At 35.5% G+C, this 16,014-nt stretch overlaps 1 protein-coding gene across 1 annotated transcript in view; it reads right to left on the reverse strand.

Moving 5' to 3' along the window:
* CNTNAP2 (contactin associated protein 2) overlaps positions 1-16,014 on the reverse strand; it is a 1,149,595-nt gene that overhangs the window by 491,389 nt on the left and 642,192 nt on the right. Inside the window, 1 exon segment of the mRNA XM_032182107.1 lies at positions 14,073-14,222. Within this exon segment, the coding sequence (XP_032037998.1) occupies positions 14,073-14,222 (150 nt within the window).

Genomic DNA, 16,014 nt, shown 5'->3' on the forward strand with positions numbered 1-16,014 from the left:
AAATATTATTTGTATAATATTATATTTCCCTTAATAAATTATTAATACATTCATTATTATATTATATTATATTATATTATATTATATTATATTATATTATATTATATTATATTATATCATATCATATCATATCATATCATATCATATCATATCATATTATATTATATTATTAATAAATATTTATTAAAAATAATAAATAATATTTCCCTTATAAATCTGAACTGATTCACAAATACCTTTTAAAGAAGACTTGCAATAAATCTCTGAGATTATAATTTATCTAAATGGAACCCTAAGTGATTTATCAGAAGATACACAAGCAAAAAATCTCTTCCTTAGGAAAAAATAATCTTTTTTTTTTTTCATAAAGGAGATCATAAAAGTATTTATTTATTTATTTATTTATTATAGGAAATCATTTCTGAATTTCTTCAATGAGTAAATAAGTATTCAATTTTAAGTTTGTAAACATATTATATTAGCAATTAAAAGTTCATTATATCTTGGTTTTGTCTGTAAATCATGTAATACTTTCACTGTTCTCTGATGGGGTCATTTATGTAACTAATTAATATATCACAGACTGGAAATCATATATATATGTGATTATAAATATACATAACATCATATATACAGATGCATTATATGTTATTTACATGTATATATATGTATATAATTATGTATTGTATATATCTATATAATCATATACACGTACTCAATGCAATTCACCATTTCTGTGTAGCATATAAAAATCACAGTTAAGAGACACAATACAGAATGAATCTGTTAAAGAAGAGTTATTATGAAACCTGAATTACAGTTTTGAAATAATAATAATAATAATAATAATAATAATAATAATAATAATAATAATAATAATAATAATAATAATAATAATAATAATAATAATAAAATATGTATTTACTATAACTATAAATAGCAGGGTGCATTAAATGAGGCACAGAAGTTTTGACAGAAGCACAAAACCAAAATAACACAATGCAGATTAAAGTTTCCACCTCACCGTGGTGAGGCCTGATGGTTGGCCTGATGATATGAGAAGGGAAAAATGGAAAGGGATACACTCATCTATTTTCAAGAAAATGTTTTATTGTTAATTTTTACTATTCTTTGTTCAACATGTATTTTTATTGTAAAACCAACATCAATAATAATCCAATTTCTATTTAATTGTATTTTAAAATGATCTATGTAATTCATATATTTTTTTTTAACTTCTTCATCTACTTTTGTTACAAGTAAAGCTTTTTTGAAACAGTCTTGGGCTTATAGTTCAGGCATAATATATGAACTCACTGTTTCACTAAGGATATCTTATATATAGTTTGCAGTCTTTTGAGATGTTGAAAGAGAACAAAACTGTAGATCAATAGGTCTAGAAAGGTGAGCTATAGTCATTATGATTCTTAGAGCAGTTAAACTCCACGGCTGTTCCTGAAAGTGCTGATAATCAGATTCTTCCTGCCCTTGTATTTTCTGAGAGCAGCAAAGCAGAAAATGGAGTGAGCCGTGTAAATGAGACTAGTTTTGGAGAAGTTTCACATAAGATGATGGTTAAGAGAAAATGTGCTCTATCTCACACTCCAAAATTTAAAAAGATCTTGGATAGAAACAATTTCCTTACAATCACCCTCAATGTTGTCATCATGTACTTGACTATTTTTTTTTTTGATCGTTTGTTTGTTTTGTTAGCACAGAAAAAATATTGTTAGCACTGAAAGCCAAATGGAGTCCTTACAATGTTTTTCTTGATTAGAAGAACAAATGTAAAGGCTAGGATAGTTGCCTAGCAGTAATGATACACTAAGAATACATTTATTAGTAAAAAAATTTCTTAAATATATCTCTGTAAAGAATACAGTGGAGTCCAGAGTAACTGAAAGTGCATTTCTATTAGCAATATTATTATGTATACAACAGTTTCAAAATATATTAAGTTACAGATTTTTTTTTTTTTTTTTTTTTTTTCAGAGCAACTAATAAGAATTTTACTGTAAAATTGACATGAAGATCCTTAGTTGCTGTATTTTCCTTCTAATCAAGTGTAATTTTTGAAAAGGTCTTTATCAGTTTTACATAACTAGGTGTCCTGGTTTTGGCAGGGACACAGTTAATCTTCTTCAAACTAGCTGATATAGTGCTGTGTTTTGGATTTAGGATGAAACTAATGCTGATAACATATTTTAGATATTGCTAAGCAGTGATTGCACAGAGTCAAGGACTTTGGCTTCTTATGCTGTGGGATTGGGCTAGGGATGCACAGGCAGATGGAAGGGAACAGAACCAAGTCAGCTGATCCAAAATGATTAAAGAAATATTCCATACCATCTGATGTCATACTTAACAATAAAACTAGGGAGAGTGGACTGGGGGAGCTGCTGTTGCTTGGGGATTGGCTGGGCATCAGTTGGTTAGTGGTAAACAATTGCATTGTTCATCACTGTTTATTATTGTTGTTGTTGCTGTTACTTTTTTTCGTTTTCACTTTATTATTACATTGTCCTTGTCTCAATTGATGAACTGATGAATTCTTGCACCTTTATCTTGTTTTGATTCTCTTCCCCATCCCACTGCAGGGGAGTGAGCAAATGGCTGTGTGATACTTTGCTTCTAGTCAGGTCAAACCACAACACAAGGTCATTTCAGATGTAAGAATATTAATTTTACAAAATATGTATAAAAGATATAAAACAAGTCACTTTTGGGACACATATCTACTATGCTGCCTGAACATTACTCCAAAAGGCTTCAATGGAAAACTTTAAAGGCTATCCATGGGACACATTCTGGTTCCAATTTAAGAACTTCCCAGTTACTGGTCCAAGCATGGAAAAGAGACAGAAAGTTTCAAATTTCAGGACATTCCTATGTGACATTCAGGAATTGTTTCTACAGGTAGATAGCCCTAGCTATGGACCTTGCTTCTTCATTCGAATATCAAAATGTTTAAGCACTAGGAAAAATGGTTTAGGGTTCTCTATAAAGTCAGGGTAGTTTTGTTGAATGCATTTTTAATGTGTGTGTATGTATGCATGCACGGATATGTGATGTCGTATGCCTATCCCAGTGGTTTATGACACATACCAAAAGTAGGAACATGAATTACTATTTTTATGCATTACAACATAGCCATTGATGCAAATGAGAATTTCAGTTACTAATGATACATGGATGCGACACAGTGATATTTTTCTATTTCTGGGTAATAGCATGAGATATGATTACAGGTTCATTCCTGATATTTGTAGAATTCCTGAAAAGATCACCTACTGCATTTATTAAGACCTGTCCTATTTGACTTTCGTTGAGGTCATAAATACAATAAAATCTATTTAAACGTGAAAAAGGTTCATATAACTGACAAAACGAGCAATGGCATTCTCCTGCCATCCTCCAGAAGATTTAAGATCAATTTATTATTCCAGAAGTATAATTCCTCAGTGACCTTTCTTCAACATGCACCAAGCAAGGTATGCACCATTCCATCTCTTTATGTTACCTCAAGATTTTTCATCACGTATCTACAAAATAACTGTGAGTCACTAACAGCTGACAGTTAGTAAGCAGTATTTACTAACACCATGGTCATTAAAGTATTTAAACAATAAAATGTGGGAAACTTTCATTCCCGCTCAAGTTTTCTCTTCTCTTTTAGCTAGGTTCTTAATAAAAGGTATATTAAAAATGCAATAAAAATGAAAAAAGGAAAAGCTCTTATCACATCTATCGAGAACATGAATTGCACAGACAGTAAGTATAAATGAGTGAGTTCTAAAACAAGCAAGAAGGTCAGATTTTGGGTGACCCATTCCTATACATGAAAATAATGAGTATATTGGACCTACATGTCTCTTCAAATTTCCATTCAGTTTGGCTATGATGCCAGCAAAACCACAATACACCTAATTAATTGAAAGTAATGTATCCTAAAGCCCTATAGAAAGCTTCCAATTCATAGGATGAAATATAAGGATTACATTTAAAAAATAATAATAATCTTTTAGAATAAAAAATATTTTAACGCAGAGATGCTTGTATGTAGAACATCATATGTAAAGCACGTAGAGAAAATGACTTGGGTAGTGTGGTCAATAAGAATAATGAAACTTAGGAAATTAAGTGTTTTCAAATATTATCTCATGTATTTTGAGGTCTCATATACTTGGAAAAAGTTCTACAAGACACTTCAGCTGGGCTATCCGCCACATCACATTTTAGAGGAGCACCTTTTTAGAGGTGCATTCATAGAATCATAGAATATCTGAGTCGGAAGGGACACACAAGGATCATTGAGTCCAACTCCCAGGTCCCCAGAGGATCACCTAAAATAATAAATAAATCAGATCATGTGTCTGATCTTTGTCCAAATGCTTCTTGAACTCTGGCAGGCTCCTTTGAGATAATTAAATTTCTAATTGAGATAAAGTGCTTCCCTATTGCTTCCTAATGTATCAGTCCCTGGCTCTTCTCTATCATTCAGGACTCCTTCCTCTACTAAATCTAAAGTTCTGCCTTTAAGTCCAGCCAGCTTGTTATGCAGGATGCTCTTGTCCCACTTGGTCAGAAGAGCCCTGTCAGCTCTTGGTCTAGTGGTTTTCTGGTTAACTATCAATTCTCTCATATAGAGATCATCAATGTTATATATTTAGTATTTCATTACCAGAATACTGTCCACTCCAAATTAAACTTACAGTAGACATACTATGGCCTTTTAAACTGGGCAATATGCTTGTTCTTGTCAAAAACCCACAGCTGTGGATCTCCAACTTGTTACCTCACACTGCTAGATATTATACAGATAAATTCAATGCTTTGCTGATAAGAGAAAACAAAGACGCAAATAAGGATTTGAACGATTGTTTCAGCTTCATAGTACAATTTTGCCAATTTATGCAGACAAATCAGCTCTAAGCTACTGACTGTGAGCATGAATGAAGTTCCTTCTTTGGAAAGAGATAAATCCTTAAAATCTACTTCATGATTTACAAAAGCATCACTAGTAAGTGTTCCTGTTAAAATCCTAGACAGCTACTTCTTTATGATGCAATTTATTGTATTCAGTGAGAGGTGATAATAACATCCTTGGATTGTAGGCATGCAAGAATTTAATTGACTGCCTGCCCTAGACACAAAGGACTACCTGCAGTTTGCTTATATAGTAAAAGTATCAGACAGTAATTATAAATTTAATTGGTATTTCAGTCAGGTTTCATATGTGAGCCAGTATTTACAACCAGCACTGAGACCCATTCTTAGCTCAGGTTATATAGGTCAGAATGTAGTTCCTTTACAGTATAACTATTTTTTCTCTATTTTCCATTTTCACAAGCATATTTTTGCAAGTTCTGGAATGTATTCTGATATTGTCTTCCTGTTACATGTTTATAATTCACTAAACCAGATTTCCAAAATTATTCACATTTATAATTACAGAAGTAAATTTTCTAAACAAAAAGGTCAGCTGTCTGTCACCAGAAGCAATGGCCTATAGGTAACTTCTTGCATAGTGGTGGTTTTTTGTTTGTTAGTCTGTTTTTAACTATAGTAATAGTTGTTTAATTTTACTCTTAAAAAAGTGAAATGCAAAAATTCGGCTCAAGTTTAGAGAGGGTTGGAGGAAAAGGGGACTGAGGTAGGTTCTATCATTTTAAAGAAGAGAATCACTAATGCTACTATATATGGAAAGTCCACTCGGAAACACTGACATGCCAAGAAGATCAGTAAGTCACTTTCTAAAACAAGAAAAGGCTCTGAAAACAATATAGTGTATCTATAATAGTAGGATTTTAGCTTAGCTTTTTGTGTGTGTGTGCACGTATGTGTAGTTGAATTGTGATTGATTGTTGATTGACAATAAGCACATTCATACATCTAGAAGCAGAACCATGATACCGTGTAACACAAGTTAAGTCATTGATACGCTATGTCATTATTAATTGTAATTCTCCACTATTTAGCATTGTGATTATTTTCAAACTCTGGGAAAAAATATGTGCTTATTGTTCACAGTACAATTCAACTGAGACAGAAATGTTTATGATTCCTAATGCCATCAACAGACTACAGTATTTTCAGTGTTCTAAAAACATATAGTCCTTATTAGTACTGTCTAGCAATTATTACTGGCTAGCTTTCTTCCCAACAATTCACTGCCTGTTGAATACCCTCCCTTTCTTCTTGTGGGAAAAATGTCCAGCTATTGCAGCCGAAAACCTGTAACTTGACCTACTAAGGCATCAGCAAAAGAGACATATAGGAGGGCATAGGTTTTATTGCCACTTTGGAGTGTCTTTCCAGTAATCACTTCTGAGTCCCCACCAGACATTTTTGTCTCCATTTTTTTTTCTCTTTTAGAAGGAGTTATTTACTTCTACAAGTTCTTTCCTTTCCCTATGGAATCAGAGCTATACAATGTAGGGTATTTCCTCTATTTCTAAATATTTTTTCTGTAATATTCAGGGACTTGATAGTGTTTGCTTCTGACTGAAACTTAGGAAATGATATGACTATTATACTTAGTGGAAAAGGAAATCAATCCTATATAGACAGAATTAGAAATCAATCCTATATAGACAGAATAAAGTTTCACTTACTCCTTCCCAGGTCAATGCATTTTATTCTGTATTACACATGTTCATTCTTTTTGTTCACATCTTGTTGTTTGGTCTTTCTTGGCTTTAAATGTCAGTAAGAGAAAAGAAAGTCCATTGAAATTTATTTATTTATTAATTTATTTTTATCTGCTGCACACAGAAATTTACTTGAATGATTTCAGGAAGGGGCGGAGTAAGGTAAAGCTAATGAGGTTCAGTTCCCTCTTTTTTTTTTTTTTTTTTGAAAAACTTCCAGATATATACACTGTGACCAATATCTTCATATTAGCAAGAGATTTATGTTGTATAACAAGGAGAGTACACTTGAAGACTTCATTCATGCATTTTTCAGTGAGCAGACATTTCACAGAATCACAGAATTTCTAGGTTGGAAGAGACCTCAAGATCATCGAGTCCAACCTCTGACCTAACACTAACAGTCCCCACTAAACCATATCCCTAAGCTCAACATCTAAACGTCTTTTAAAGACTTCCAGGGATGGTGACTCCACCACTTCCCTGAGCAGCCTGTTCCAATGTCTAACAACCCTTTCGGTTAAGAAGTTCTTCCTAACATCCAACCTAAAACTCCCCTGGCGCAACTTAAGCCCATTCCCCCTCGTCCTGTCACCAGGCACGTGGGAGAATAGACCAACCCCCACCTCGCTACAGCCTCCTTTAAGGTATCTGTAAAGAGCAATAAGGTCACCCCTGAGCCTCCTTTTCTCCAGGCTGAACAAGCCCAGCTCCCTCAGCCGCTCCTCGTAGGACTTGTTCTCCAGGCCCCTCACCAGCTTCGTCACCCTTCTCTGGACCCGCTCAAGCACCTCCATGTCCTTCTTGTAGCGAGGGGCCCAAAACTGAACACAGTACTCGAGGTGCGGCCTCACCAGAGCCGAGTACAGGGGGACGATCACCTCCCTAGCCCTGCTGGTCACACTGTTTCTTATGCAAGCCAGGATGCTGTTGGCCTTATTGGCCACCTGAGCACTATGCTGGCTCATATTCAGCCGACTATCAGCCATCACTCCCAGGTCCTTCTCTGCCTGGCAGCTCTCCAACCACTCATCTCCCAGCCTGTAGCTCTGCTTGGGGTTATTGCACCCCAGGTGCAGGACCCAGCACTTGGCCTTGTTAAACTTCATGCAGTTGACCTCAGCCCATCGGTGCAGCCCATCCAGATCCTCCTGCAGAGCCTTCCTACCCTCAAGCAGACTGACACACGCGCATAGCTTGGTGTCATCTGCAAACTTACCGAGGGTGCACTCAATGCCCTCGTCCAGATCATCGATGAAGGTATTAAAGAGGACCGGCCCCAGCACCGAGCCCTGGGGAATGCCACTAGTGACTGGCCTCCAACTGGACTTGACTCCATTCACCACGACTCTTTGGGCCCGGCTATCCAGCCAGTTTCTAACCCAACGAAGCGTGCGCCAGTCCAAGTCAAGAGCAGCCAGTTTCTTGAGGAGAATGCTGTGGGAGACGGTGTCAAAAGTCTTGCTGAAGTCAAGGTAGACCACATCCACAGCCTTTCCCTCATCCACCCAGCGTGTCACTTTGTCATAGAAGGAGATCAGGTTCGTGAAGCAGGATCTGCCTTTCAGAAACCCATGCTGACTGGGCCTGATTGCCTGCTTGCCCTGCAAGTGCTGCGTGATGACTCTCAAGAGGATCTACTCCATGAGCTTCCCTGGTACTGAGGTCAAACTGACAGGCCTGTAGTTTCCTGGGTCTGCCCTCCAGCAGAGATTAGACATTTCTCATGTCTAATAAGCCTTTGCTCAAAAGATGAAGTTATTCCAGCAAGACTCATACTCCCATATATCCATTCCTAAAGTATTTGCTTACACAAAGTATCAGATTCCTGCCTGCACTTTTTCTTCAGGATATCCATCTACCTCCAGCATTTCTGTTTGTACTGCTGTATGCAAATATGTTGGTGGATTGATGTATTATAACATCACCAAGAATATTCTTCATACTCCTGAAAATTAATCAAAGAATGTCAACATTATTTTATCTGGTTTCATATGTCTAACATTCAAACAAAACTATAAATGATGAAAGGTATGAAACTCAAGAGTTAATTTGCAATGTTGATCAATTTCACTTTCTTCATTTCTTTCAGATGCAAACAAGGAGTATGCTTTCAGCTGCTTCAGTGTTCATGGTGGAAGAGAGAAGATGAAAATATCAAGAATTTGAATTCTGTATTAAATTGCAGAGAGAGGCTTACATGCCTACACTTGCCTGTGTTTATTTTTATTATTTATTAATTGTCTCATTGTAACAGTGAAGACAAATGAAGATCCAAAAAGAAAAGGTAAAAAATGGGTAAACAAAACCAATTCCCTGTTTTACTCAGGTATGTACATTCCGCATATTTGTATTCTTTGCTCATCTACTGACTTAAAATTGTTCTGGATTTAACAGTCCAAAACAAGATGACTGTTAAAAAGTACAGTCTGTTCCAGTTCTTGATATCTGATAATACTTGTAATTCAGACGATCTGAGTGCTTTTAAAGTCCCAGTGATACTACCTAGGAACCATGACTGTAACAACTACTAATGATTGACTCACACAATGATAATGATGGGTAGCTTGATAAAAATGTTGGCACACCACCTGAAGACTGAGGTTATAGTTGACAGGCTTTAAGAAAGGAAGATTTACACAGAAAAGCACTGCATATGTGAAACAGAGGAAGGTATTTTTTCTATTTTGTTTGACTTCCCTCTCTCCCCTCTTCCTTCCTTTCATATAACTCTGTAGGATTTTAGACCAACCCAAATTTCAGAAAGAAATGAATTCTATTCCAGGAGCAAGATTCCATCCAGAGCACATTTTGTACAGTCGTACAGAAAGGAAGTTACTATATGCCACAAACAAGTGCCTCATAGGAAATTTACTACATAGTCCACTCATCTTTGCTTGTCAGCAAAAAGGAGCACAGTGGATTGACAGATGCTTAATGCATACCTTTTTTCTCACTGAAGATTCATACCCCGCCACACACCATACAGAAAACTCTCACATTTTTAAGCCAGTGAAATTGAAGATGGAAATGAGGCACAAGATGAAACGCTCTAAGAAATAAGTCAAAATTATGTCTCTAATCAACTATTTCCTCTGGGCCCTAGGCTATTAGGTAGTTTGGTGCAAGCTTAAAATGCCTCATAACAGCTCCTTATCTCCAACAGTATAAATTAGGACTTGTTTTAACTTTGCAATTCACTTTCTCTACTCTGACTTCTTGTTTTATGCATATAATTGGAAACAAAAAAAGAAACGTCATTCTCTCAAGGTAGGAAAAGGAAATTCACTTCTTTCCCAAAACCCAACTTCAAGACAAGACAGAGAAGAAAAACGAAAACAGTGAGGAGAGAAGAGTTATACAGAAGGGTAATGGGCAGTTAGCACCCAATCTACCAAATACAACAGCACACATTCACACAGTCTACAGAAATACCATATCTTTGACATAACTTCCTCTAGCTCAGACTTGAATAAAACATCATCGTTGTCTGTACCTTGTCAGGATCTTAGTAGTGCTGGGAGACAGCACAGGAGAGGCACAAAGGAATTTAAAAAAATAAAGACTGTATCCGTACTGAAAATGATTTATTCTCTAACAGAGAATTGGAGAATCCTCTTATGATTTACTGCTGTGTTTTAAAACTGTAAAAGTTTCAAACTAGTTCTGTGGAAAGAAATCACAAAAGATTCTAATGTACACATCTCCTTTATTCAAATATTAATTACTGTACATGTTGTAAAACAACATGTCAACAACAAGCATTTCTGTGCAAATAAAAGAACAAATTGAGGAATAACTGGAACATGTTTAGGAATAAATTCTGAGTGAAAGTGTGATTTCAGAGAGTGTCAGTCAGGTCTGCTTTCTCCAAAAGGTCAACACTGCTGAAAATTATAGGCCCAGTCTACTCCGTGTCCAAACCAGATACATTAATCCATTCAGTGTCTACACCATATTCAACTTCCCCTTACTCTACCGAGATGCATGTACAGAGAGAGGGAGAACTCTGATTTACAGGCTTGTTCCTGCTAAAATTTCTAATGCCAAAAAGAAATTTACAACCATCCCATATCTCTACGTCCTGTGTCTCTACATTCCCCCTATTTATTTATATTGTTATGTAGAACTTAATCATAATCAAGTTCTCATCAAAATGCTATGAATCAAATGAAGATTTTTTTCAGACATCACTGATATCTGTGATATTTCATCTGTGATATTTCTCTTATGTTAAAAGCTGTAGTTAACTTCACAGAACAGGTCTATCTAATGTTTGCCTTACTACTATGAAGCAATACCAATTTTACTTTTCTCTTTAAATTCTCCGAGGTATAGTTGCAACAATATTGCAGTGCGTTGCTGAAATGCAACCATTAAACTTTTGTTCAGCAAAGACAACACCACTGCATATAGTATGTAATTGCTATATTGACACCAGGAGACCATGACATAAATAGAGACACTTATTTTGAAGTCAGTGTAACGGAAAATTTGGAGAACAAAGCATTTGCTGACATGTGGTATCCCTTTCAAGGATGAAATAGGAGAATTGACATCAGAAGAGCACACGCATTCAGAGAATTCTAGAAATGCTGTACAAACCCTCCAAACATATATTTAATGGACTGAGCTTTCTCAGTATTTTGTAAGATCAATAAATATAACATTGAGATGGGATGAATATCATAACATTACTGTGTTTCTTACTATGGTCAGTTAACTTTTGCATTTGTGACAAATATTTGAATTTTATTATGCAAAGTTTTAGTAGTCATAATACCCTTAACTATTATACTCAGATCAAAGAAACCTCTGGATTTCTATTCATACTGAAAATTTATAATCATCAAAGACTTTTACTTTTTTTTTTTTTTTTTGCTAGCCATCTGGCAAAAGCAGTTTACAAAAACAAATATGTGAACCTCTGAATTCAAGAGGCAGTTGTCCCTTCCCTAACCACTTATGCATATTTGCAGAAAAAAAGTATTTGACAGATTGTTATCTGAACTTACCTTTAAGTTTAATGAAACTAATGAAAACCCTTTCTTTGATGAAAATTATGAAATTTTACAAAAGTTTGAAGTTCCCAACTTTTCTCACTTCTTCATCCTTTTCTTGCAAGTATTATTTATCAGTAACCATAAATTGGAATGCTAATATAGAAAAATATAAGGAGGAACACATACAATATAGAAGGAAATAGAAGAACAATACTTTAACATCATAAGATGCAGATTGTGAATACAAAGATTAAGTTGCTAATATGAATGCAGAAAACTGACTTTAAGATGCAAGTGATTTCTAATCAACAGATATTTATAGCAAAATGACAAACTTTTATATGCATATAGGAACGTTTATGGGAATATACCAAAATAAATGGGTTCCTCAGATCTAAGTCAGAAATAAAGCTTCCTCAGATTCACAGCTTGAGACAGTTAAAATGCAAAAGTGCAGTGTCACAAATGCAGATTTCTTATTTAGAAATAAAAGGGGATATGAAGGTTAGGACACTGTTATCCTTTTGATATATTTTTAGAAGAGCTTTCAGGTTATAGAAGATAATGAGGAAAACAAAACAAGACAAAACAAAAAAACACCACATAGCTTATGCAAAGGGACCACACATTTCAGTGAACAGATGTGGAAATGACACTTCAGAGAATTCAAGATTGATTTGCATATCACACTAAAACAACATCTACATGTACACTTTTTTTTTAAGAAGGATGGTGGAATTATAAAGTACAGGCCAACAACTACAACTTCAAGTTGAGATTTCAGAATCCAGCTGAAATTACAACAAAGCAACCTGCAATTTGACTTAGAAAAGTATATTTAAAAAATGCGTGGAGAAACTACACAGTCTATCCCTCACAACCCAAAGAGAGAAAAGGCATTTCAAAAAAAAAAATCTCTCTCAGTGTCTCTCCAGAAACGTAATAGTGTTCTGGGGAGTTTGCCTATCAAAATTAACAGAATAACACTGAAGGTACTATGTATGGCATTTATTTTCATTTTGTTCTGTGTATGCTTAATAACTGCATTTAATCTGAATGTTTTAGACATTTAATCTGAATGTTTTAGATGGTTCTGACAGTCACAGCACTGTGTTTTGATGACAAAATTTAAAGGCTTTAGCATGTTGCAATTGGTTATGCTAGAATTTTTATCAGAGTCCACATGCTAAAAAAGAGAGAGAGAGAGAGAGAGAGAGAGAGAGAGAAGAACCTATTCAGGCTATTAGTTGACTTAAGTACATTGTAAGGACATTGAAAAAGATGGATGTTGCAGCAACAGAGATGTTTACTTTTTGTGACAGATCAATTTTAAACTGGTAATATTTGTCTGAGACTGCATTTTCATCATTGCTACAGTGTTTCCTGGAAGTGTAGTATCAGTATCTGCAAGATTAGAATCTATTTTTAATTAGCTATGTTAGTTTGTAACATTATTCAAACACTAATTTCCACATGTATTTTTAATGATTCAACTGATAGGAGATAATGAAATGAGAATAACCTTGAAAGGATTTTTTCCCTTTCTACTTACAGTACTTCATATCTCAGTAACCTTTCTATTGCTTGTTAAGACTATTTATAGTACTACATTTGCATTTTGTTTTAATTAGCCTTGTTTGAAAAAAAATAGTTTCAACACTGATAAATTCTACTTTCAAAACTTGTGTTCTCTGTCTAAAGGTTTAATGTACAACCTCACGTGTGGAACACTTCAAAGGTACAGCTTACAACTCTTTTTTTGATTTTAGCATTTGCGCTCACAGAGAATTCTGGTTGAACAAAGATTGCAAGTCATTTCTGAATTGGATGTTTAAAACAAACCTGGCTAGAAGTACAAATAATTATACAAGAGTTTAAAAACCCTTATCAACCTTCCTCTATAAGATAGTAGTGTATCAAATATATTCAAGCCATAATCTGAAAGAACTCGGTTTTGGTGTATGTACCATTAATGGACAGAAATACTGAGAAATGTAAGGCTTCAATTTAGGAAAGCACTCAGCTACTCGTAATCATAACAGCTCTTTAAAAAATCAGCAAACTGTTAAGACTCATTCTGAATAGTGATATTTTTTGTCTTCAGGATTCCAAATTTGAAAAGATAAGCGTATCTCTCTTCTCAGTGCCATTTAATTAGACTACTAATATTGGAAATTTTCCTTTTCAGAGAATGGTCTCTGAAATATTCAGGGGAGATCTGGGGAATAAATTCAAAGTGGATTATCTCTTGCACATATTTTTCAGGGTTCCTTTTGCAAGGACAAGGAGGTGTAAATGATTATTAAAAGTAAAATAAAGTTTAGTATTATACTTTTTTTTTTTTTTTTGGCAAGCAGCACCTAGCCATTTTAAAAGAGAATAGAACCATAAGCAGATATTTGTTGTGATATTTTTTTACCTCCAAAGAAATATTTCTCTCCAGTCTTAACTTGCAGAGGGCTGTTTGTTCGCACAGCTGAAGCTTCATCTCCATCAATGGTGAGAACAGCAAAATTTTCCTTAGCTAGGAATTGAACTTCATGCCACTGCCCATCATTGAGACCAGAGCCTATGAAGAACAGAAAACATTGGAATATTTTACTTAGTGCAATACTTATTATCTGTAAGTGGTTAGTGTGCCTCTCCCAAGCTCATAATGTAATTTCCAATGAAGCCTACTTCAGAAATGAATTCATTTTAGTGTGATAATGAGGTGCTATTTTAAAGTAACTATTACAAAAAAATTATCATTATCGTCATAAATACAAGTCTTACAACTACTGAATTGTCCATTTTGTCACGTATAATTGTTTCTAAATATACATGTTATCGCTCATCTTACCCATCAAAAGGCCATATTCCATATTTTACAAATGAGGAATCTCTCTTAATTGTTTCTATGACCAGGTTTAAAAGGAAAATACATTGATTAAACCATTTAATAATAGCCAGTAACAAGCCCACACAGGGCATATTATGCTTGTGATTGCTGATTCTATCAAAAGCCAGATATTTTCAGTAAAAAGGAAAGAAAAAAGAGGAAGGGAAAAGACTCGTGTGGAAGGCGAGTTCACCAATAATGCTCTCATTGAGATGTGGCATTAGTCACAAAGTCATTACAAAAACAGTGAATGTCCACCAAAAACCTGAATCTTAGGGGAACATCATCCAGTACTGACAGCACCGATGTACATGGATATGTCCATTCACTTTTAAAAAACAACAGGACTTTAATATTTTTTCCTTGTCTTCAGCACGTGTCAGGATGCTATTTTGCCTAGCATATTAAGCTGGCATTTAAGATCAGCAAAAGAGTATTGGTTTGTTCTCATCATTATTTTGCAGGTAGGTTAGGTGATGTCAGCAAATAAGTAGCAAATACTCTAGTAAAAGCAAATTCCAAATCATAGCACCTCTTTAAAACAACATTTTTTCTCCACCTTTCAACCTTAGCAAGGTGTACTTTAGAATCATAAATTCCTAGAATACGGAATATTGGAAGGGATCTACACAGATCATCAAATCCAACTCCTAGGTCTGCACGGGACCACCCAATAATCAGACCATTTGTATGACAGCATTGTCCAAAGGCTTCTTTGAACTTTAGCAGGCTTGGTGCTGTGACCACTTCCCTGGAGAACCAAATTGCCCTCTAGTAAAGAACTTTTTTCCTAATACCCAGCCTGAACTTCCCCTGTCTCAGCTCCGTGCCATCCTCTTGTGTCCTATTACTGGTCACCAGAGAGCAGTCTAGCACCTGTCCCTCTGCTCCCCATTGTGAAGAAGCTGTAGGCTGCCATGAGGTCTCCCCTCATGGGAGCCTGGCTGAACAATCCCTTCTCCTGGCTGAACAATCCAAGTGACTTCAGCTAATCTTCACCATTTTTGCAGCCCTCCTTTGGACACTGCCTTATAGTTTTAAGTCTTTTTTATACTGTGGTGCCCAAAACTGCACGGAGTATTAAAGATGAGGCCACACCAGCAGAGCAGAGTGGGACAACCACTTCCTTCCACCAGTTAGTAATGCTGTGCTTGATGCACCACAGGAAACTGTTGGTCCTTTTGGCTGCCAGGGCACACAGCTCATACTCAACTTGCTGTCAGCCAAAATGCCCTTTCTGAGGGGCTGCTCTCCAGCCTGTCATCTGGTCCATACCTGTATCTAGTGTTGCCCCTTCCCATGTGCAAAATCCAGCACTTGCTTTTGTTAAACTTCAGATTGTTGGCAGTTGCTCAGCTGCTTGATTTGTCAAGATTTCTCGGCAAGACATCTCTACCCCCAATGGAATCAACAGCTCCTCCCAAATCAGTATCACAGTAAAACTTACTCAATAACACATTTTAGTCCTACATCCAAGTCA

This window comes from Aythya fuligula, chromosome 2 (assembly GCF_009819795.1).
Source record: "Aythya fuligula isolate bAytFul2 chromosome 2, bAytFul2.pri, whole genome shotgun sequence".
NCBI lineage: Eukaryota > Metazoa > Chordata > Aves > Anseriformes > Anatidae > Aythya > Aythya fuligula.